General features: G+C 41.0%; 1 protein-coding gene across 1 annotated transcript in view; it reads right to left on the bottom strand.

Annotated features, from left to right (window-relative positions):
• adam19a (ADAM metallopeptidase domain 19a) overlaps window positions 1-26,405 on the bottom strand; it is a 195,635-nt gene that overhangs the window by 99,385 nt on the left and 69,845 nt on the right. The window contains exon 3 of the mRNA XM_020100203.2: window positions 8,234-8,310. Coding sequence (XP_019955762.1) covers window positions 8,234-8,310 — 77 coding nt within the window. The remainder of the gene's footprint in view (window positions 1-8,233; window positions 8,311-26,405) is intronic.

Below are 26,405 nucleotides of genomic sequence, written 5' to 3'. Positions count from 1 at the left end.
CACATGGGCATCAAGTGTATGTGTGGCTTAACTCTTAAACAAGGACAGTGGAACAGGCTCAATGGGGTGACATGAGGAAGCACGCTTCACAAGCTAACCTCAAACTGGCACCACGGCAAACCAGGAACCTCCATGTTTGACACACCAGCTCTAATTGGCCCCTACGTCTGTTCATGGCCTGTCACCCATCTGTGAAGTGTGCTGTCAACTCCCAAAGCCCCTGTCACAGGATCAAGGTTAATGGTTTCCACTGACAACAAAAGGAGCGACGATGGCTCAGGGCAACAACATATCTGTACCAGCACCAAATGTGAGCTTTTTGTGCCTTGTGCTATCCGGGATCCTGAATTTCACATTTGTCATATTATATTTCAACTAAAAATACAGATTTTGCTGTTTATTATACAGTGATCACTCAGCTGTCTGTGCGCAAGGTGCCGTCTGGGCTTGTCAGTCACATACATAGTTTAATGCAAGATAGTAACATAAGGAAATGGATGCACTTATATTGCCTATATCACAAACTTTGACTTGAACCAGTAATCCTGAGGGCTCAGTGAGGAGTGGAGATGATGAGACATCATAACAGGACTGGCACGAGGACAGAAAGATGATGGGTTGTTCAAATGAGTGACCAACCGCTGCACAGGTGCACGTTGCCCTTTAAGCCTAGTTCTACATGGTTTTCTGCAGGATTTGCGAGTCCCCAATAAGTTTTGCAAGTCAAGGACAAATGCCCACAATTTGTGCTCGATCGCCCACACTCACCTACCACTATGTGTGATTTCTTCATAGATGAGATTAGAGAGGCCCTTTGACACGTCTCCAATTCGTTGCAGACTCTGATCAGACTTCCAAACAGCTGGACATCTAGCTGATGTCAGCGACAACTCAGCTCCACCCAGTCAGAGCGCATGACGAGGGGAAGGCAGTGAAGGAACATGTAGGAACAAGTAGGAACCCTCTGATTTTTGTAATTGGGGAAATTAAGCAATTACTATGCGAGTAGTGACAGTGACATTTAGTAACTTGACGTTGCACTGAGCTAAATATTTGAACAACAGAAAGGTCAGCACATTGAGAGTCCCAAAGACTTAAACATAAAATATTTGCATGATTTTTATAAATAGAGATCCTTTAACCATTTGATCAAATCTTGTTAACGATGAAATTGTTTTTGCAACCTCGTAGCTGTGTTGTGGTTTATAATTTTGCTGTTTGAGAAAGTGGGAAAAGTGTATGAAGTGTGATTTGGCCTTAAGGTGTGACGTGAAATGTGAGATGGTAACAAAGTCCTACAGGACGGAGCCATAGTGTCCTTTCTTTTTGGTCACATTGTTATTTAGGGAAAGATTGTTGTATGACAAATGTACGTTTTGTTGTCGTCACCTATGTAGGCCGCATCTACTTGACACTGATTGGTTTGTATATTGGCATGTGTCTGATGTTGGCGTGTTCACAGTTGGGCAGGTAGCATTCTTTCTGTTTAAATGGAGAAAACGAATGAACCGGTTCATTTGATTGCATCTCCAACTTTAGGCGCAGTACTCGACAAAAGCTCAAGTGCACCAAACGAACGTCCTCGTTGTTTAAACATTATATCAGAGGGAAAGACCTACCCAGCCTCACTCAGTTCTTTTTGATTTCTTCTGTTGTTTAATTATGTCAAATACCTGGACTAAATTTTGGTCCTTGGACTGTACTGTATTTAGATGAAGAGAGAAAGGAAGTGTGTGTGTGTGTGTGTGTGTGTGTGTGTGTTTGTGTGTGTGTGTGTGTGTGTGTGTGTGTGTACAGCTACGCAATCATGCAGAAATGTGGAGTAAAAAGATAATGTTTCAAGGCTGCACAGCAGGACTTCCTCAGTGCATGCCAAACAGGAAGCACTACATAGTCTTCAGGGTATACAGCAGGTCTACATCATCCATCATCACCACCTGCTCTCTGTCTCAGTCTGATTCGGCATCTACTTGTCCACATCTCTACCCTCCATGACCCCCAGGACTAACTTGCTGAAGGTTTACTCTGTTTCCTGTGAGCCTCGCGAACCCTCTGCAGTGTCTCTGTCTTTCCCACACTACAGAGTCATCCCTCTCCCTCCCTTTCCTCTCCCCTTACTCCCTTCATCCTGCCAGCTGAAGCAGCTCCAAATCGAAGTGGTTTTTGGGGGATTTTGCTCCGAAAAAAAAAAAAAAAGAAGAAGGCTGGGTGCAGCTGGCTTGGAGCTGCCAGTCATCGTCTGAGCTGACATCCGAGCTGGATTAGAGCAGATTAACAGAACAAAGCTCATTATTGATTTTAATCATTATTAAAGTGGAGACACTGTCAGACTGCAGCCAAGTTCAAACAAGCCAGTTCCTGAGGAAAAAAAAGAAATCGATGAAGGAACTGGAATAATAAAAGCTGCTGCCAGGAGGGCGCTTAAAAAGTGCCTCTAAACTCTGTTCTTTGTGAGGCAAAACTCTCCAAAGGCTCGAGTGCTAATTAACACCTTGTCAGCTCAACTAGAAACATTTGCAGGGGTCCACCTCATCATCATGTACAATGGATGGCATGTATAGCCCATTTCATTACGCATCATCCAAGGGTGGCAGTGTAATCAAGGCTTTTATTAACATAAAGACAGCTTACACTTCATTTACTAACCCTCAGAAGAAAATTTGCCATTTAAAATGAAATGTGGTCCTTATGTGCAATGCCAGCATCCTGAGCTGTGTGAGTGTGTGTGTGTGTGTGTGTGTGTGTGTGTGTGTGTGTGTGTGTGTGTGTGTGAGAGAGATACTGAGGCGAGGAGATAAAGCTGCCGTGCACCACCAGCCACCGCAAACTAATTGAATGATATGGCCAATTGTTTTGATTGCATTAATATTTAACACATGATGATTACCCTGTTGGCTCTTCTTTAATATATTGTGTTTGCGTAATTCTTTTTACTTAAGCAACACATGCACACACTCAGACACATAGACAGGCACGTTATACATTGATAAAAGGGATTTTCTTATCTTCTAATATGAAAAAACTTAATTTAATAACTGACACTGTGCCAGTTCAACTTGTGGACTACTTTTTTTCCCCTTTTTTCTTGAAAGGGGTTTCAGTGTAAATGTTTAAGAACTAGCTATTAGCTTCAGCTTTTATGAAATGATGTCCTATGGGATGAGACAATGGCTAATTTCATAGCACGACAAGGGCATTTGGACAAGTATTTGTTTCTCTGTGGCAGCTATCACTGCGGAATAAACTACATATCAAGCAGGTGTTTAAATGCAAACATGTCAGATTCGCAGCCCCAAATGACGTCATGTGGGAGAACCCTCTGAATTTTACTACCACCTTAAGAATCTGCACCTGCTCTCCAGCCTTAAAATCGGAACTATCTTTGCCAATGTTCCTTTTTTTTTTTTTTCCATCGAGCAGTGGACCTTTAGGAGTATGTCAAAGAGAGCCAAGCACATAACACACTCAGCTGTTGGCTGCATCTTTACAAGGACACCCAGCCTCAGAGGACACAAGAGTTAAGTTGATTTAGTTTATTTACCATGGCTAGAACATCCCAGCCACAGTCGGGGAAGGATGATGGTGTGCGTGGGAATTAAGGAGCGCCTTCGTTCGCTTTTCAGTCAAGTGGCAAGGCTTTACTGGACCTGGTGGAGACGCTGCGTCACCTGCCTAACTTCACTGCCGGCAGCCCTGGGCAGCATGCAATGGCACCCAGCCGCTAGTAAATTAGAACAACTAAGTCTTACTCAGCTGCGACCTTTAACATTAACCAAGCTCTGCTCCTCAGACACATACACCTGTGTTGAGGGGGTCATCCACTTACAAGAGAGTCGGCAGTTTGATCCAACGTTCCCCCCAGTGTGAGAGCTGACAGCGAGAGAGTGTGCTGCACATAGATGCCTTGTGTGAATGTGTTTTTGAATGAATTGCAAAACTGTACTTTAAAGCACTCTGAGTGGTTATCGGGACGAGAAAATGATATCAAAACAGATCATTTACCATTTCAATGGCATGGACATTTTTAAGATTGATCCCACGATTTTTTATTTAGGCGAGCCAGTCAAGTTACCTACTGAAATGGTACAAGATATCACGGCCGGTGATAAAACGACATACCTCTGATCTAGAAGCTGTAACTGTGACAATGATGTATTGAGAATTGAATCTTTTACAAAACGGCCTCTCCAAGAGAATGAATGTGACTGCTTCCAGCAGTCTGACAGGAGAGAGGGGGTCTGTCACTGACAGACAGGATGCACTAATGTGGGCTTTATACATGACTGTATTTCATGTTGTACTTCAAAAGGCTTCAGTGATGAGAACCATCTCCTTGGATTAATATTTCTCAGAGAAAGTTTCCCAGTGGGGCTCTTGTCCTCAAAAAGTATTTCCTCAACGGCAGATGTTAGAAAAGGGGGTCATCTTATAACCAATCATAAGTGACAAAATAAACTTAACTCAAGGTCCACGTGCTTGCATGTTGGAGGTGTCAACATCTCACGGCCCTCATCAACAAAAGTACACTCTGTGAGTCACTCTGTACATATTATTCAACATTCACTTAACACAGTTCTCCGGCTCCATACGAAGTGGTGTTTTGCCACATTAAGCTGTTGTGGAGGAGTCCATCACTTGTCAGCAGATGGAATCTTCCAGGTGTCATGAAACTGTAGATGTTCCAATTTTACTTTTTTTAAATTTTCTTAGCACTTCCATGACCTTGTAATAGTAACAGCTGGGAAAGGGGGCAGAGCAAATGGTCTCATGGTATGTGCGTTATCAGATCAGCAACTGGAGCCCAAAGAAAGGTTTTCTGTTACTAACGATATGATAATTATCTTTTGGAGTGTCACCACTACAGTCGAAGCTACTGACTGCTGATATGCACAGTGTGCATGTGCTTTTACTTACCACTTTGTTCAATTTAGCAACTTTTCAAGTGCACAAACTCAAAACCTGCTTGAAATTAGAGGCTCTTGGGGACCAAGGACACGGATAACATCTGTCCTCCTTCAGCGCGATGTTAATTTCATCGGCAGCAACCCTCACCCCTACAATACAGATGAAGCATCTCACCATTTTGTTTAGGATTCGTTTTAACATGCTCGGAATACATAGACACCAATTTACTGCACGTTAATGGAACACGTCCTCCAAGCAGAGTTAAAAACTAACAAGTACAAGGGCGATCAAAGTGTGGATATCTCCGCCAAGTTTAATTTCCAATTTCACCATCTTAAAGAAAGTGAAAAAAATAAATCCCTGATCCACCTTGAGTGATCCTACTCAAAAATAACAAACAGCAATGAAAACATAACCTCCTCTGCGGAGGTAACCACGCATCGGTGTCCGTGTCTGCGCATAACTGAGGTCCCCCTCCTGTGGGTTGTGGTTGTTAGTGGACAGCCCTGACTAGCAGTGCTGTCAAATGCCATGAGGCCACACTCTGCAACACCACAAACAGAAGACAAGCAAACACACACAACAAACCAGTGTCACGACGGCCAAACATGCTTCGCGGTTAAATTGTTCCGGATATTTCAGCCAGCAAAGGAACGTCCAGCCCCATATCAGCTGGCATTCCAGGACCCAACACACACACAGGCTTCCCCACTCTCACGCTCAAGCTCAAGCTCAGGATGTGTGTGGTGAGGTCAGCTTTCACCCCTGCACATTCATTCTCACTCCATCCCTCTCTTCTCCTCTTCCTTCATGTCTGTTTAAACCACTTGAAACAAAGGAGTCACACTATCAGTTAGGTTTAGCACTCTTCAGATTTTTTTCATTTTTTTTTCACAAAAAAGCATCCATCTAAAAGTTCCCCTTCAAAGTAAAATGGACTGACACGGTCTAAGAGAGCATTCTGGTGTCCGAAGATTAGAACACAACACAACAGAACAAGCTGTCATATAATCAATCACATATGATCAATAACGTCCTGAATCGCATTTTGGTTGACTGTGGCTGTTAACAGCAGGTACAGTCCAGTCAGGACAAACCAAACATGTGAGGAAACTTCACTATGGAATGAGACTTGATGATTTAACTAAATGTTTACACTCTAAGAAAAATTAAGATATTTGTCAGTAAGAGAGCTGAATCTTATTATATTGGGGGTTTTTTGAATTAAGAGAGTTTTTGGGTTCAAATATGTCATCACATTACAATTAAAAATCAGTTCAACATATTTGTACATGTTTATAGTTGGATAACTAGGTACTTATACTTGGAGACGGAGTTTTCTCCTATTGAAGAAATCATGTAATCCTGAATTTGATTCATTTTGCATAATTATTACAAGATATTCATTATTGTTACTAAGTTTGTTTCAAGTTTATTTTGATAACAAAATATCTTTTGAATATAAATGTATAAATGTATTTTGTATATTTAGCATGTAAGACATTTTGTCTTGAAAAAGTTAGTTTTGTCATCGTAACAAGATTGTCCTTTCTTCAAGGTTGTCAGTTGTCATGAAAACAGGATAGATTCTACAATAACAAGGTATGTTTCCTATTTTCATGAAACACTTTTTCATAGTAAGACACAGATACCGTTATAATGAGCTGCACTGTGTTTTTTCCTAATGATGTATTAAACTGATACTTTTATCATTTAAACCAGACATATTTTCTCCTCCTTTCATTAATGTAAAAGTAATGATCTTGGCCTTCAAACACCGTGCTGTTTCCTGGACATTTTCCAGTTCTGTCCCAGTGGAAGACGCCCGGACATAAAATAAACTCAGTTTCCAGTAACATTCCCACTATGTCCTCCTTCAGCAGAGCGACTGCTTCCCCAGAAAGCATCCCCCTTTCTCTGACCTACATTCAATGGTCCGGACCAAGCCCATGCGCTTCGCTGGGACTCAGCTGCTCTTTTAAAATAAACACAGAGTCTGCCAGTACAGTGAATTACACACTGTGACTCCCTGGCTCGGACTCAGTGTACCATCACCAGCCAACTCTCTTTACATTTCCGTCTCCACTCCATCTCATTTATCACTGCCTGTCTGCTTCATGTATGCCACCATTGTCTTAGGGCTTCTGGTTTTTCTATGTGCCTCCTTTACTGTCTCTGTCACTTTCTCCATTTGTCTCCTCTTACTCCAAGTCCTCAATCTGTTTCCAAGCAACTGCAATCCTATGCATTCACTATGTGCACACTGCCTTTGACCGAAACACTGAAATGTGCCTCAGTGTGCAACTCGTCGAAGCGTCGCACACTCGCTCATTCCTTCTGAAGTCACGCACCTGCAGACAAAGCCACAGTTCACATTTGAATATAACAGCTGTGACAGCTACAGTCCCCTTTGTAATGTGTGATCTTATATATGTGTGTGTGTGTGTGTGTTTATATGTAGATATACATTGCTAGATTGTGTTCTCTTCACCTCCTAGTTTCAATGTAGAGAGCCCCATTTTGTATACCTACTTTTAAAATCAGACGTTAATAAACCAATTAAAAGGACCGGATAGAGATTTTTGCAGTGTATAATAACTAACACGAGCTTAATAATATGCTCATCACATGTATGTGTAAGGCTGTTACTACACAGCATTAATTAAAGAAAGTAGTGTTTGCACAATGACTTGACAAACCACAAAAATATTCACATAGATTCTAATACACTTGAAAACTGGTGCAGTTAAGCAGCCAACGCACCCAGGGTGGGACACAGCTCAAATTAGAAGTGCAAAGAATGTCAACCATTGTGAGCATCCACTAATGTACAGTGAGTATACTGGAGGCTATAGTGTGTATAAATATATGTCATATTGCGATTTTTTTTTTTTAACGAATAAAATTAAAAAGATTCAGTGATTAATTATGAAGCTGAATCTAAAAAAAGAACCTATGTCCTATTTTATTCTTCACCAATTAGAAAATATGCATTTGATTGCATTGATGGTTTAAGCGTCAGTTGACGGTAGTACTTCTTTCATCTAAATGAAATAGCAATACAAATAAGAGTGGAAGATTCTAAGATTACAAACTTTCAAGATGTGGAGACACTTTGTAACTTTGAGCCTGTGCAGTGAATCACAGGCTGACCAACAGCAAGACAGCCCTGACAGAGAAGAGGTATGACTGGAGCCGTTTTTCGTCTCCTTTGATTATCAGTTTACTCTACAGTCTCCCAGTAAATTCCAATTTGTCAGGGAGCTAACAGAGGAGCTTATTACAGGTGTTACAGCAGAAAAGATGGGACAAGAGAAGGAATACTCACTGATTACGTTCAACTTGAAGCACCAGTTGGAGGTCATTGGATGAGAGCGCTATTTCCCCTCTGACTGGGTACTCTACCTGCGGAGTTAAGAGGAGAGGTCAGGTCAGGTCAGTGCAGTAGGAGGACAAATCCAGAACACTTTACTGAAAGTGCATTTATGTCACTGTCGATAACTCAAGTCAACACGTTGCACAAAGGCAGTACATTTAAGCAGACTGACCAAGGAACGTTGGTGGCAGATAAATATCTTTGATATATATTGGGCGTCTGTGGCTGAGGGGGTAGAGCGATCTACCTCCACACAGAAGGTCAGCAGTTCAATCCCCAGCCTTCCCCAATCTGCATGCTAGAGTGTCCTTGGGCAAGATGCTGAACCCTGAATTGCCCCTCATAGAACAAAAAGTCGCTGCTAATGGAAAAGCTGTTCAAGTGGATCATCAAGACTAGAAAAGCTCTCTAAATACAAACCACTTATATAAATGCAAACCATTTACTGTTTTCAAAACCTTTATGAAGAGAATTTCTTTGTATAATGCAGGTATAATTTTGACAATGTCAAATGGCAATACATTCAAAGCACACTCTGGAAAATGATCAGTATTTACATGGCACTTTTCTAGTCCTGCTGACCGGTCAAAGAGCTTAACAGAGTCTTGTCATTCACCCACACACATTCCTACAGCGCAATTATGTGCAGCACTTTCCCTCACAGACGTCAGGGGCAATGCAGGTTCGGTATCTTGCCCAAGGACATTTCGGCGTGTGGAATGGGGGAGAATGGGATCAAGTTGCGGACCCTCTGGTTAGTGGACGACCCACTCTACCTCCTGAGCCACAGCTGCCCATGTCTTTTCCATATAGATAACAATCATCTTCAGTTTCAGGCGAATTCCAATAAACAACAAACCAGACACCGAGTTCAAGCTTAAATGCTAAATGCTGATGATGAGGCGAAATGCCAATGTTTAGCAGGAACAATGTTTAGTAAAGGGAACCAGAGGAGTATTTCTGATTTTATTAATCTCTTAAGCTTTTCAATTAAACGTCACTTTTGATATGTGTGTATGAAAAAGTTAAATGCAGGTGCAGGGTCCGAGGCAATGTCTTGTTTCGTTCAACCAACAAGTTAAAAACATATCCAGGTTAACATTGAACCGGGAGAAAAGTAGCAAACCTTTTTTGTCAGACAAATTCCTTAAACAATTAAGATAGTCAAATATTTTCATTTATCAATCATTTCTTATTACTATAAACTCCCTGTAAATTGTGTCATGTATTACATTTTGTGATATTTCACTGGCCTCTCACCTGTTGGTGAACACAAGAGTAAACCATAGTGTCTGTAGAAAAAGTTACAGATTTTATGACAGTTTATGCTGACTTTATTCAATAACTGTTTAAATTCTATATTTCATCTAAACCAAAGTGGTGTACTGACTGCTAATATGGGTGAAAAAAACTACGGGCACTGTGTATAAATTATTGAGAAAAAACTGTAGTATTTGAACATGTGAGATTTTTAATGAACATTCAAGGGAACAAGGTTTATCCCCATGGAGCATGATTTTTAGCAAAAAAAGTTACCAGTATGGGGAACATGAATATGTAAAGTACAAATGAGCGGGCTCAGATTTTCATAATTGGAATATGCAGATAGAAAATATAGACTCATGATGTCACAAGGGGAAAGCTCAGAGGGTGATCAATAGGAGTCATCCTCTGGAGACCTTGAACACTGACATATACATTTCATAGTGATCTGCCAACAGTATCATCCAAGTGGCTTCCAGAGCGGCATTCACTCGTTCACAGTATGTTGTGAATGATGTTTAATAACTGAAACAGTACAACTGAAGAATAAAGATTAAACCATCTGTTGTCAATTTGTTAACTTTTTAAAATGAGGGAATCGTGCTGAGAAATAAATATTACTATAATTCTTTTGTCTTCTGATTGTTCATTTGTTTATCATCGGACCAACACTGGCAGTAGAACAAAACAATCACGAGACATATATAATTTGAACTTGTCCATATGGTTTTCATTATGAGAAATGTGTCTATAAACACTTAACTCATTTCTCTCACCGTTGCCAAGCACCTCTGCAGGGAAAACAGTTTGAAGTCCAACAGCTTCATGTTGTGTTTTTTCAAAAGGCAACAAAGGAAAAGAAAACTCCACTTGCAAATTTACATTTTTCTTTTCGGGTAATTTATTTCACAGTTGCAGACAGGAGAGGAGCCCAGAAGAGCCTGACCTTGACAGCAGTTTAGCATACAGTAAAAGTCAGAGTGAAAATGACGCACGAGATGAGACGAGTTAACTGTGCAGAAAACAATCTCCTTAAAGCAGATACCAAATCTTGATATCAGCACATTTTGATATGATATATGATGGCAGCTTATCTGACAGAGTAATGAATGTTTTCTAATTTAGACATAAGCACCACCAACGAGCGGATGTCACATTTTAATGATGAAACTCGGCTGAAATATGGTTTTTCTTTTTGCTGAGTAACAGCGGTTCAGCAAAGTCATAGTCGCATGTTAGAGAAAAGGGGTTGGAGAGGTTGAGGACTTTGATTGCACTTTTCGGCGACAAAAACCTTTTGTGTCTACGCCAAGAACAGAAAACTTGCAGTGAGAACAATCTGCAGTGAAATTACACATCCCCAGGTAAAAGTTAATTCTGTTTTACCACAGACAGGGTTTGCTTTAAGGAAGACTGCTGCACCACAGCTGACAAACAACATAAAGTCTTTACAAGCTCCGTGAAATCGTTACACTTGTCTCGACTCAGAAAACCCTTTGCCGAATATCAGAGAGGAAGAAGAGCAACTGTGAGGGATCTCAAGTGACACCGCACGCCTGCTACTCCTACAACATTTTCAAAGAGGCTGTTTCTGAACCATATAGTGTTATAAAATGCCAGGAGCTCGGAGCTGGGGTGGTGCTTTTGATGCCTTTATGAGCATGTGGCTGTTTGTGACCTAGACAATGATCTCAGATTTTCTTACTGAACTCTACTTATTAGCTTAGAGTCACTGTCAAGTGGGACTAAACACTACAAGTATGAAAAAAATGTAAAGGTCCTCATCTCTGCTTGAGGCTACGGGCCCGAGGCTACATTAGACGCTGCCAACACACCTGAATCTCCAGTTGACCTATTGGTGGTCGAGTTTTGTGGGTAATGGAAGTATTCACATTCTATAAAGGATGCATTGAAAAGTCCTGCATTTGAAAATGTAAAGAGAAGGTAAGCACATGAATATTACAAAACAAATGTAGCGCAGGCATTAAAAGTAGTCAGGGTAGAGAAATATCCCCTGTGACTGTTAATATTACAATTTTACTGTTGCAGGTGGTTGAGGTGAAAATCTGTGCAACTATTTGATTGATTGATTGTTTTGCTTCTGTCACAAGATAAGATTTTATTCATCCTGAAGGAAATTCCAGTTCCAGCCTCCCTCAGATTACTGTTACACAGTAAAGTGCTGCGAATAAAACAGTAGAGTATTACATTTAAAAAATATGAGCGAAAATAAAAGTATAAAATGTATTATAAATGAAAATATAAATAGAAAATGCATGAACAAGTGCCTATAAATAACAATAGTTGTTTAAAATAGGATGAGTAAAATAAAATAGTATTTGGTTATAATAATATGAGTAATATAGATTACTGCATTATATCCGCAGATAGGGATGACTGGGATCAAACCCTGACCTTCTGGTAAGGGGACGGCCGCTCTACTCCCTCAGCCACAGTCGCCCCTTGTTTTTTTTTTTTCATTTTGTGTGATTATCAGTAGTCCTCCCTTCAGAAGGTTATCAGATCAGCGTCAGTGTTGTTTATAATGAGTAATAAGAAATTGCATGATAAGATAGTCATCAACTTTTAATGGTTTATTGTAAAAACCAGGATACTGCTGCAACACAAGTCCATCAATCCATTACATGAGTGTTATGGGGGGCTGCAGCTAATCCAAGTTGACATTGGGCAAAATGGACCTGAACAGGTCGCCGGTGTATCGCAGCACCGACAAATACCGACAAACAACATACGCAGAAAACCCACGCAAACACAGGGAGAAAATACAAACTCCATGAAGAAAGACCCTGCTACAGTGATAACCACTGCGCCCCCCAGTCAAGTGTCATGTAGTGCAATGCATAATAGGTGGAGTTCATTTTAAACATGCCTCATGTACCATCTTTCTCATCTAGCTCCCCTCTCGGAGTAAATCTCCAAACGAAGCAACCCAGTGTGACTTCAAGACTGCTCCTTACCACTTCATTAAACCTAACATTACAACATGAGGCTCGGCAGATGCACTCCCACCTCTCTTGCATCATGTTCTAGCTGTTAAGTTGCAAATATCTCTCCAGCCCCAGCTAAAAGAGCACAAGTTCTCACAACAGGGTCGCAATAGGAGGAGTGTGGGAGGTGTGAGCAGGAGGGTAAGGTTAGGAGGGAGAAAGTTTGATACTATTACTTCTACAACTACTTTCATCACTTTGTGTTTGTACGACAGAATGCAATGCCATGACTGCCTCCAGAAAGACTGAAGTGTGAGTTGTTAACAATCAGTGAATGATTACCTGCTTTTCCCACTGTATTACAATGGGGTTTACCCCCAGCCTTTGAGTATGGCTGTCCAACAGCTATAAACACCTTTGCTGCTAATTTTTAAATTAACCATGGCCTTAAAACATCGACATTAGATGAAGAAAACCCTCAGTAGGCTTCAAACAGGCTTTCTGACAGTGGAAACAGGGGAGAGTGTATCCAACAAACTTCCAGAATCTGATGCAACAAGAACAATCTTTTATTCCCTGACTGAAAGTGTCCACTGGGGTGTACAAGTAGAAAAAGTTCGATTTTCTTTCCTTCACATTGTTTTTCAGACACAAGTTCATGTATCACTCTAGAATGTACATCTGCACGCAAGTCCACCAAAGGGAGAACGTCTGAAAGGGCACTCCTTTACTATTTACACAAATTCAGAGAATGTGTTATTTTTGCTGGTGTTGTCTGTACATGTCTGTAGCAAGAGTGTCTTTGCCTTCCCCCTACAGCCAACATTGAATATGAGACAAAAAGTCTGCTGTCATGGCCTCCCCAGGCTCTAATTCAATCAAGTTCTATGTCCCAAATCACGTCAGCGTCCTTTTGGCTGAATGGCTCCCTTATGTTCTTCTTATAAATGCTTTCAGTGGTCTGGCAACTGTCATATGACCTAGGTGGTTGGAAGCATATATGAAGTATATAAAGATGGATGACGTGTCTCAACTTCGTCCCACTATACAGAAACTAAGCTAAAATATCACAGACAGGCTGCCAGAGTCCTGCAGTTAGACAAGCTCAGCCAATCATGAGTTAGTGTTTATCCCTAATCATGATGTCTCATCACCCTTTTATAGCATAAATAATAATAAAAAAATAAAAAAAATTATTGAAGCACATAAACATAAGAATTGTACTTAAAATTACAAAAACAATATTTGAGGAACAATGTTTTTAACTATTTAGTTTTCCACTAATATGAAGAAAGCCGGATTTATAACCGGCACTGCAGACAGCCAAGTGCTGTACTTTTGGTGCATGGGCAATCATATCATCCATCTTTAAATACAGTCAATAATAATACAGAATAGAATAATAAATACAGAAAAGAAGGGGTTAAACACTGCAACCAGCTCCGGATTTCAAATGACCCCTTATTTAGCCATGTGGGAGAGCATCTTCATTCCCTTCTCCACTCCACTGCTTTCCTTTACATCTGCAGGGTAACATCTCAGGGTCAATTCTTCAAGAACAGACTGGCTCGGAGGGTTTGCTTACGGAATTTGTTTGAGGGTATCTGCACATTAACTGATCAAACAGTTTCCAAATCCCGACATTCCCACAGTCGCATTTGTCGACCTCGCAAAGCAGCCACTGGTGTTGTGGTGAGTGATTTAGGCTGCTTCTCCGGATATCTCGAGGTTACGCTGGCAAAGCTTTAATCTTCGTCCTGCACCCCCCCCTGCTTAAAGAGCAAATAAATGTATAATGGAAAGCTGCGTCAAGCATACGCAAATTTAATCTGTATGTAGTGACATGTTTGATCATGTTTCAGTGTCAGTCAAATTGGATTTTTAAGTACACCACATCCTAGAGGGTTAGATTGTAAAATGAAAAATGGGCTGGGGAAATTAAGACGTATGAAGAATTTCTTGCCGAAGTTAGAAAAGCGATGTTCAGGAGGCTCACTTGAAAAAAAGAGAGAAACTCAGGCACTGAAATAGAAAACACAGAGCAAAACAACAAAGACACAGGAAAAGACAAATCGATGGTGAGAAATAACAGGAAAAGAGGAAGACAAAGAGACGGCACAAGAAAGGAGAAGGGCAGTTGTTGAACTTGGCGGTGTCACTGAAGCTTGTCTGCTCGGGGCTGTGGATATACGTACATGGAGAGGAGTGAAGACAGCAGCATCCATGCATCAGATGGAGCTCCAAGCCCGGGTCCTCTCTGTGCTATAATGACGCAGAGCTAACACACACTGTGCCAGAGGAGGGCTTATTAGATGGATCAAAGCTTGTCTAATCTACATGCTAAGAATATGATGAGAGGGCCCTGACAATCCCGTTCCTCCTGAGAGGGGCTGATTATCATACCGGGTTATGAAAAGTAAACATACAAAGATGTGAGGATGTATGCGCTCTTCACATCTTTGATGCCACTGTGGGCTGACACAGTGACAGTAAGTGTGCTCTATTATGGCTCATCTCCTGCATTACATGATGCCAGTCAGGCCTCATCTGGCAACAATTAATGTGTGCTCATTTAATGATACAAGAACAAACTCAAAGCTGAAATTTTGCACAATGGCTGCCCTAAAATGGCCCTGTGAGACCTTGGATAATTCTGGCTAATTGAAACCTGAGTCTTACATTCATATGTCAGGCCTAGGGATGTCACGATGTTAAATCTCGAGTGCCCCGATTATTGTCAGAGGGAATATCAGGGTTCTGAGATAATCGATACTACAGAAGGAAGAAGTGTTTCAGCATGTCAGCCACTGCTTCAGATCTGGTCAGAAAACCAAAAGTAAAGAAGGATTTCTCTCACTGTGAACTCCTCTGATGTCACTTTCCTCCTCTCAACTAATGTTTCAAGTGCACTGCACACACACAAAACGCAACTCACAAGATGCAGGACACTGTAGTTAGATATCTTAGTTTTTACAATTCTTACGGTTATTAAAAAAGTGATGTTATGAAAATGTGGTTACGGTAAAATCAATTATTCCGGAATCCCGAGTTAGGCCATATTCAGATGAGGCAAAAAAACACAATGTTTTTTAATGTTGTATCTGACCAGTCTGTGGAATATTTTTGAAAGAATCCTCAGTTATGTGATTATAAACTTATTTGTTATTACTTCATGGCTTTACTGAGTCAAAAATTCTCAAATCAGTCACAACAATAAGATCAGTAACCAATTTCAGTGTTGTGATCACCATATTAATACACACAGGCTCTAATGGCTGGTAAGTGAGTGGCAGACGCACAAGGGCAGGCACTGAAACAACTGGACAGCTGAGTGATTGAAAGTAAAGGAGGAAGTAATGTGTGAACATTAGCGGGATATAGATTTTTAGTTGTTGTTAATTGGTTGCATTTTTTGACCAATGGGACTTTTCAGCCCACATGTCCACAATAGAACCCACCCAACAAATTGGTCATCAGAATTAAACTTGGTGAGTCGCATGTTACCATTAAAGACAGTTATTGTGGTCACAGTTACAGAAATAACATCCAACTTCCTAAAGAATTAGCATTTTTGTTTCCACAGATTATTTCTCACCACTCACTGGACCAGTAACTGTGAATTTGGACATGCTGACTGATTGTGGACCATTCACCCCTTCCTTCCTGTTTTGACTGTTTTTCTTATCAAAGTGAAACTAGGCCATGAAATTGTTGAAAAAGCTACAGTCATCTCCAGCGCAATTTCACCTGATCAGTCAAGCAGCGTGTGCGAGGGCCAGGAAAGGTGTGATTGGATGGAGCTTTACAGGAAGAGGCAATCACGTTTGAGACTTGAGAGGGCTTGGAGAGTGGGCGCGAAGGAGGACCGAGTGATGCTGAGGACAGCGGAGGAGGTGTGCGCGGAGAGGGAGGGACGGCTGCTGCAGGTTCCCGAGGGGAAAGTTGACTTGTTGCAGGAGGAAGAGGGCCCGGAATAATCGGGTCCTCCAGTTCTGTGTGAGTGTTTGTGGCTGGGTGTGTGTTCGTAGGCAACTCACTAAATGATGTGAAGAGCCTGTATAATTAATCTATGTCAAATGTATTTCAAAACGGCTCAAATTAAACAAGTCTTTTTCTGAGAGGCAGAGGAGAAGAGTGGAGAGGTGGAGGCAGGGGGCAGATGGGTACAGGCACATAAAGCAAGGAACCTATTAATGTTCCCTTCAGTCCCCCACTGAGCCAAAGGGGAGGGTGCCGACTCCTTCAAATGATCCATCAGGCTGAAAAAGCTATTTGTGTCTTCAAATAGTCATGTAATGAAAACAGAAGACTATAAAAAGACAATAACTGGAAAAATAACCGTTGTCCATCCTGTTTAACAAACTCTTCAAAGACATGTTGGACTGATGGGAGCTCAACTTAAGAGAACATAACACAAATTTAAAGTTGTTGAATTAATTAAGATTGAAAAATGATGAATATTGTGTGTATTAAATATCTGTTAATAATAAGTGTTGGAAATTGATGGAATACCTATTGGAGAAAAAGTGCACTCTTTTGTTGAGATATAAATGCAGAGAAAAGAAAATTGTGTTTTCGTAGTACCTTGTTGTGTCCATACCCATCCGCCCCCCCTCTCCACTCTTCTTTGCTGACATGTAATAGGAGCCTGATGAGTCAGCGAAGGCCAAATCACAAAAAAAGACCCAATCAGCAAGCAGGTTTTGAGTGTCTGTCTCTCCCTGTCCAGACTAAAACACGTCTGAACAGTATTCAAACTAAAATAAGGCCAGCAGCGTTCCTCTCCATCTCAGCAGCTCTAAAACTCAGGAGTAGTGAGGACACCACCTTCCACAGCAGAGTTGATGCGTTTTCAAATGAAAGCGTAGTGGTATGAGTGTACCCACAGACAAACAATGGTCTGCAAAAAACTTTGAGTTCCTTGAAAAAGGTTCCTGGGAATTAAAGTTTCAGGTACTTTGTGTTAAAGCTCAGCTTTTGTGTGTAAGTGCTGGAACTCTGGAGGAACTCCACAGGGACAGTCAGCAAACCCTGGTCCTTGCCATTTACAAACCTAATTTAAGCCTTTTTTTTTTTTTAAATATTCTCAAACTGAGATAGACGGCCATTAATAATCTATATTTGTATAATAAAGGACAACACTGCAACAGTGTGGGATGAATGGGGTTACTGGTTGGGATGAAACTATAGACAATTATAAGCCGAAGCTGCACCTTCTCTTTACAACGATGGGTTACACAGTAGTTTTCAGCTCATTGCTGAGACGCTTGCATCACAACTGAGCTGCACTGGTTCACCCGAACTGCTCTTGTGTCATTTTAAGAAGCACCTTCTATTTAATCTCTCACTAAGGGATTCTTTCTTCTGACTTTCTGAAAAAGTACAACCCGGTAATGGGGTTTATTATCCATAATCACATCGATTATTATTAGAATCTTTGTGAGGCAGCACTGAAAGGAAAAAGGAAGGAAAAGAGCATCATCCCATGCGCCCAACAATGTATGAAAGGTGTGTGATTAAAGCACTATGCTGCTAGAAGTACTTTGCGAAGTGGTGAATCTGACTTGTACTGTAAGGCATGTTTACTGATCAGTAAGACTGTGAAAGCACTAAATAAATAAATACATTCCGAACTCAGTGGCGCAAACAACCTCCTCTGTCAAGATACTTTTAATCTTGAGTTCATAGGAAATGTTGAGTGTTGAAAGCCTCAAACACAATTATAGGAAATGATAGGAAATCAATACTACTCAACAATCTCCATCTAGACAATTGTGTCCTACTAAGCTATGTTGTTATATTCCTCGGCTGACATTGAGACAACTTAGGCTTTTATGGAGATTCATTTACTTCTGGCTTAGGTTTAATGGCAGACATGATTTTCTGGGACATGTTGGATTCAGTGCTAGAATTTAGAAAGTATTGATACTCCGCCATACTTTATTTATGAGCAAGAAAAAACAAGAAATCCTGTCGAATCTGAGTGGGGCTGTATCATGATTTATCTGTAGCATCAGCCATACACACCTCTATTATCTGCACGGATATAACAGTCTCCTTTGTCTACAGTACTTCTAACAATGCATGACAGTTGCCAATACTGTAAAAAGCCTCACTTGGTTCTTTCAGAGAAGCAGCCACCAAATATGAGTTTCTCATCTCAGGCTGTGGTTGCTCTGACACCAGCTTGTTTGGGAGTGTGTGGATGTTTGTCAGGATCTCCTGGCTGTGACGCCACCTCACGCTGCGAACGACATGGTATCCAGGCTAATCACATGCATCACAGCAGCACTCAGATCTACTCTATGAATTCACATCCAAGAATCCCTTATGCGACACACAACAATAAAAAGCTAATGGCCTGCTTAATTGCTACCAAATCCCATCTAAGGAGGAATTCTGAAAAGCATGTTATTGTGGTTGCACAGCTGGATGTTTGTGTCAAACAAAAAAGGCCCAGAAATCAGAATATTCTTATTAAAACATGGGCAAAGCTGTGGTTTTGTTTATTTCCACACAGGAGACGGGCTTAAGAGTTGAATTGTTCCAAATGAAAACGTAGCAACATTTGTAATGAATATTCATTTGGCCCCTGGTCTTAAAAACAAGTGTCAACCCAGGCATTTCCAGCATGTGCTACTTTCCGTCACACAGATTAAATCAACGCAGGACACAGAATAGAAGGAGAAGACATAATCAGTAAGTGAAGAGGGCACAGCTCAGGGACACGTCCCCAAACGCTGCTCTGAAAGACAATTGATCACTGATTAAATCCCAGCGAGGCTGCGACAGACTTGAAGACTAGAACACATTCCAAAAGAAGAAAGAGTTTCCTTTCTGCCCTGACTGTGGTCGTACATAACTGCCCTCCAGTCCACAAAATAGACAGAACAATTTACAAGGTAGAAAATTCTTGAGTGAGACATGATTATCTTTAATTAAGTGCAATTTAATAAGTTTGTTGGTTTTAAATTAAATTTGTGTAAATTATTACTTTCAGAACCAATGATGATCACTCATCCAAGTTATTTTGAAAGATTTGCAGGATATTCACACGTGCTTCCCTATGAACTGGGTACAGTGGATGAACTGCTCATCAGATGAATCGCATTTGGGCAACTGGGAAAGAAATCAATCTCTTAAACGACCACCTGAATACACAAGTATCTCACAGTCATGTTGAGCCCAGCATCGTCACGCACACACACACACACACACACTCCCTCATGTTTTCGCTTTCTCTATTTAGATTCCATCTCTCTTCTATATAATATATTTAATAGTTGTTTCTTATTTATGAGTCTGGTACTGATCAAATTTGGCCCTGATCCTGAACTGAGCCTTTTAATATTGGGGATCCGCCAAAACTGACTTTGATTCCATTCTTAATTTTCGTTACTTGAATGTTGATTTCTATAATAACACTATGTATCCAACACAGTGAAACAAACACAGCTGTGCTGTTAATCTCACATGTTGTTTTTTTCGGAGCTTCTCTTTGCAAACACTTAGGCTCTGTAAGTCAGTTAGCTCAGTTCATTGATATGATATGAATGAAAGTTCAGTTTGGAGCACGAGATCCATGACGGTGACATGAAACACCAAGATATTCTCACTCAGTTCACTCAGAGTTCACAGAGGAGCACCTCTTCTACAACCTCTATTTGAATCTGAAGCCGGCCTGTCAGCTCACACTGGGTAAAAGGTGGTGTCCGTCATGAGTACAACACCAGTCTATCGAATAAGGTAACGATACTTCATTTGCATGTCTGGGCTGAAGGAAATGGAAACTATGGCTACAACACCGATACTATATTTTCAATTCAAAACTGCGTTTTTCAAAATAAAACCACCACAAATGCCCATCTTGGCTCAGTATTAGTCCCGATCCATACTAACAAGCCTGAAAACGCATATTACATGAATTATGTAAATGCATGTGCCGGTTTAAACAGGAAAACGTGCGTGTCTGTGTGCAGCATTTTGTTAGTGGCAGATGCTCAAATAATAAGCAGTTGTATCATTGTATAATGCAGAATTTAACCCCGCAACAGTGGCAGCAGACACCAGGATTGTAATTGATCATCCATGTTGCGTTCTACACTGGTAGCCGAGGTTATTGCCTGTTAATTTGTTTTGGCAGAGGGCCATTTCAAACCTTCTTCATTCCAGCAGGTCTAAAACTGCGGAGTGGTGTGGACTCCAGGCGTATCTGTAGCAGGGTTTTCAAACAAAAATGTAGACGTGCGGATGTAGCCTGAGGCCCAAAGAGACAAAGAACAGTTGGCTTCAAATTCCACAGGCCCTAACAAGTACAGAACACAGCATCAGCTGGTCCTTACACTTTCAAGTATATGGGGAAACAATAATCATTAAATGTTTCAGCCTAATTCATTATTGACATACACGTAAAGACAAAGACTCATATAAGAATATGATTGAAAGAATGTGGCTGCTCAGTATCTTGGTATTTCTCAACTGATCCAACCTCCAGGTGCTTGTATAGGTTTACAGAAATGTACTTTTATTAAAAAAGAAGACTTGCTTATAATTTGGATTGTGGCCGACAGTAAAACATCTATAATACATTTACTGTGTAGCACTTCATAGGTTTATTATCTGATGTCTTGCTTTTGAACATAATGCATGGGAAAGAATTTGCAGTTAGTTTTAAAGACTGTCAAAGCATATGCTTCTCTCCTCATCTGTTGCTAGACAACAGTAATCTTCTCTGATTGGTTTAGGGAATTAAGAATCCACAACTATCAGGGTTATAAATCAGTTTCCTGTTGTATCATTAGTTTAAAAATATAGTGCAACAACAGCTCATTACGCCATTGTTTTCTATGTCACCACAGGGATTATTTCCTCCATATTTTTATTTACTGCAACTCTACTTACAATTAGTATAGATTTTACATCAGCTGCTGTAGACTTTAAAAAAAATACCTTGGAGAATACATGAAATTGCATTTTAAAAAACAGTATACCAACTAATCTGTCATCAGATATTCGCTATCACAAAGTGCTCAAACAACATCAAACACAGCCAGTAACCAAGTGTAGATTCCATCAACTGAAGAAGGTTTCATTTGTAATCAGGCTTTAGAAATCTTCAGCAGCACTTACTTTAAGGAAAATAGAAACGCAGAACTCAAGGTATTGTAAGTCCCTGACCTCCACGAAGGACAAGGATAAAATGATCTCCGTTCATCAACATATTATCTGTTTACGAGACTGTTTATGAGAAAGGGTCAATTTACTGTCTTTGTCATCGGATTTGTGATTTGCAGCTTCATTGTAAAGTCACTTTACTTTGCCAGCCTTGTGCGACTTTAAGCTTCAATCATCAAAACAACTTAGACTTAAAAACAGGGGAGTTGAAAGCATAATTTTGTACAAAATCATTTCCATATAAATCAAACCCACTGGAGCCAAAAAGTCACGCTTTTTCTCGCCTCCTCCCTCGGATATATTCTACTCCGTCTCTAGCTCAGCACATCATATTTCACCAGGCAAATTCACAGCATGATGCCTCTTTTACGGAAGATGAAAATTCCTCTTTACATTTGTGGCTGGGGGAAAACAATTCCATCTCAAAAAAGCAACATAAGTAAGAGGACATTTGCAATTTCTAGTCACTTTCAACTTGTGACCAATCACCCGACCCATCGTCATCCTGGATTTCAGATCTTCATCTATTCATAGCGCCGAGGGCTTTCTGGAATGATCGGATTGAGGCACCGTGGTAAAGGAAGCTCTCAGAAGTGAATTCAAGTTACAGTAAAAAATATTCGGGGAGACAAAAAAAAAGAAATTCTGGAAAATAATGTATCATCTCGTAAATAAAGACTTCAGTTGCAGGTGTTTTTTGTAGTTATCTACCTGAGCACCATGAAGAAAGAGGCTTAGATGCACTCCTTAAGGGTAATTTATCAGCCAAGAAGCGAGTTGCTCCCCACTCACAGTGCTTTGCATCTCGCCTCACTCTTCAGCAGCATGAAATGTTTCTGGAAATGGACGTGGGTGGCTGGATGAATGCTGATATGAAAAATGGGGGGCTCTCGTTTGCAACTTTGGTACTTAATCTTCGATAAAAAGCGCCTGTGTTTACCTATTTAATATTCACCTGGGGCCAGGCACCATAAACACCACTCCTCCAAAGCCATTTAAAAATAAAGAGCCTGAGAGGAAAACTAAGTGTAAGCAATTGACAGAGCTCTCTGAATTCAGGCTAATATGAAAATATCTCTGCTGTCCTCTGGCTTGTTTGCTTTATCTTAACACCCCTCTCTACATTTGCCTGGAACACACTTGTGCTATCAATAATGTGCTGCTGCGTTACCAGTCGCTACCAAAAGAGATCCACTCTCCATTTATCTAACAGCACTGGTCTGAAGTGAGCAAGCAGCGGGCTGTGCTGACGGTTCTTGACACAGGTCAGAGAGCTAAATGTTGGGTCATCTTTTTGCTTGAAAGCTTGAAAACCTTAGGGGTATATTCTCAGCTGTCATCTCTTTGATTTACAGGGGTTTTAGAACAGCCTAGCCCAAAACCACAGCAATCTACGAATGTGCGTTTGCTCTCAGGGATGGTTCTGACCCCCTGAGACAGGTCAGGCAAATAACAACTATCCACGACCCTGCTCAGTGTCGTGACCCTGTCAACGTTATGAGCCGGTTTCCGACCACCACTGTAGCTTATCAGAGGACATAGAAGGAAACATGCCCCAAACTATTTTGATTTTTCTCCTGAATATCCATTTGCAAAGACAAATATTTGTACATGAATGGCTTGACGAGAGCGTCAGGAATATAAGACATATAAGAACCTTACGGTCACATTGGAGAACTGCACAATGCAAAGTAAAGGTGTTATGACACTGTGAAGAGGGGGTTCGGATTTTGCACAACAAGGATAAACAAATCTCTGACATATCACAAATGTGCTACTGTTGCGTGTTTACACATTCAGCAAACACGGCATCATGTTAGTGTCAGATAATTCTAATATTGTCCAATTTTTATTCGGTTTTATCACTTGGTCGCCATCACCTCCTGAATAAAGTTTGTTGGGTTTACCTGCAGGAAACAAGGCTGGAGAAAGCAGTGAGATGGAGCCATACAAAACACTGGTTTCCATGTAGTTCATACTGCATGCTACTCCATGCTCCAGTCAGAGTGACCACAGGATGTTGGATGTTCCCTTTTTACATTTACATTCTTCAAGGCAACATTCGCAAACCAAGTAAATCTGACCGCATCCCTCTTAAATCGACACGAATATCTGACAGAGATCTGACAACTGCAAACCGCAGAGTTTCATGTTATAAAATGTTTTGAACGTTGAGTGTTGGTAATGGTATTCCTGCCTATAATAATTCCCTCAGTCAAGGAGGTTATGTTGTTATTGCAGTCTGTTTGCAGGATTAGGCAAAATCTACTGACTCGATTTCCATGACATTTTGTAGAGGGATGGGGCGGATCCGGATTACAGGAGAGTCCCGGCTTTTTTGTTGGACTTTTTTTTTTAAAATGCTGAGACAGGGCGTTGGCGGGAGGGACACATTCTCTCAGCACCCTTCGTAATGCATCAGAAACCCAGTGTCTCTCCCTCACCTGCACGAGCCCACCTTCAGCTTCCCCTTCCATGTGCTGCGAATGCCTTGGCAACCAACCGAAGAAGTGTTTTCTGACCGGCGTGGTATGACCGTGCTCCCTCAACACCCTGCCGTGTTTGTCAAACAACACCTGCTGCTGACAAAAGCTTCGATGGACCAGCTAGTTTTCATGCTGCCCGTTGACCTGCATGATGGATGCCTGACTGGGCTGCAGGAGACTGCACAGTCATCCTATTGTTATCCTTCCCTGACCACGCATTATATTAGTGTATGTCATGTGACGCACGGAGATCTTTTCTTTTCTCACCATAAAAGATAATAACACACTTCAGGTGATAGAATCGGTGACAGACAACGCCTTTATCCTTAAATGTGGCTTAATGCATTTTCAATATTTGCATCCGTTTCTTCATATTCTCACATTCTAAGCTATTCAGTCATTGATTATCTCCACCTCTCAAAGCATTGAGTATTGATAATTAGTCATAGTGTCTTGACGGAAGAAACCAAATAGAAATTTTCATTATTGTTCTAATTGTTATTACCCCTTTTCCAATAAAAAATATATTTGAGAGAACATGTCCCCTGAAGCAACTATGCCACTTGGAATTATATTTAACATATTTCCAACCCATGTTCCCTGAGTAGTATGTCCACCGCACTTGGTACAAACCCAGTGATGTAACACCTGCAAGAAAACCCATCATCCATAAAACCCAAAGGGTTGTTTTTAATTATTTAAAGTTGAGATTTTAAAAAAAAGAAGATGCATATAGTAAAGAAACCAATGACAGTCAAAACCTTGATCTAACCCTTACACATCCAAACAGACCTGAGAATAATAAAATTGATCAGTCTTAAATAATAAGAGAGAACTTAAATACTGGCAGCAGCACGCATCTACTTCCTGTTTCTTCACACACTGACACAAAACCCTTGGAAATAGGTTGCTACCTATTTTACCCTGTTAGACTGAATATAGGTTGGTCCCACTGGGTTACAGGTCTAGACTTGAATAACAGGAACAAAGTGAAGCCCTGAAAAACACAAGTAGGTTCATCACAACAAGAGACTGCTGTCACATTGACACATGACCCCGGTCACCCCTGCCGTCAACATGAGATTTGTATCTGGATAGCTTATCTGGAAAAAAGAAAAAGGCAGTGCAACTTAACGACAGATACAAGTGCACACGGAACACGTTGTGAGAGGAATGCAATCCGATCAGGCAGATGACTTAGAGGAGGTCTTACTCACATTGTGATCAAGTGAAGGTCAGTTCACTATGTCCCTCCTCAGAGTAGCAATAGCGACTAAGTGTGTCCATGCAGACTGTGATTGAGAAATAAATGATTCCCATCCACTGCATTGGTTCTGCTGACCTGGGAGCAGTATTTTGCCCTCCTTAACTAATTTGCATGTTTAAATCTGAACACAATGCTGGCAGAATGGAGATAACATCCACACTTTGTCTGTAGATCAGGTGTGATTATCCGCCCTATAGAGATCCCACTGATAACAAGGGTTAGCTTCTCCATCACTCCGATAAAAATTCTTTCTCTCCAAAGGAAAAAGACAATTTTGTACATAGGGCATCTAATATCTGTGACAAATCACAACTTTACAGAACATTTTCCTTTTGCTTTATAACACAGAGCTGACCTACAGGAAGTGGAACCTGTCATTCCTTTCAGGGTCAAGCTTTCAAGGCAAAAGGTACCATATGAAATATTTAAATGCTCTGGGGTGCACTCTGTTGGCACTGAAAATACAAAAAAAAAAAAAAAAGCTGGTGAGATTGAAAAAAGAACGAGATGAAAAGAATTCTGTGAGGAAGCATACTGTATAAAAAAAAGTGCAAAATGACAGCTTTGAGATCCTGGACGAGTGAAGAAGGTATGGCTTCACATCCATTCCTTCCACCTGCTGTCCCTGTAGCCTCAGTTCACAGGTGAGTCTTTCCATTTTCATTTTTAAATCAGTCGCCAGAGGCCCATAAAGAGGGGACTCAGAGGGGAGCTGAAGGCCCTCTGGGATTTGATCTAGCGTGAGGTAATGAGCACTGGCATGGTTAAGCAGTCAGCTGAGCCCTTATCGGAGAGTTGCAGGCTCAATTCCCGGGTGCTGACAATGTGGCATGTAGAGGCGAGGAACCCGGCTCGCAGATTGCTTTTGGGATCATGAGCAAGTCCATCTCTGGCTCCATCCTGGTCACTTTGTACCACGTCCAGATGGACAGAACACACAGCCGTCAGCTCGCTAATTATACTTGACATCCAACGGGCATTGACCA

Source organism: Paralichthys olivaceus, chromosome 22 (assembly GCF_024713975.1).
Source record: "Paralichthys olivaceus isolate ysfri-2021 chromosome 22, ASM2471397v2, whole genome shotgun sequence".
Taxonomy (NCBI): Eukaryota; Metazoa; Chordata; class Actinopteri; order Pleuronectiformes; family Paralichthyidae; genus Paralichthys; species Paralichthys olivaceus.
Note: the sequence above shows the minus strand (reverse complement) of the source record. Positions and strands in the feature narration are given on the sequence as shown.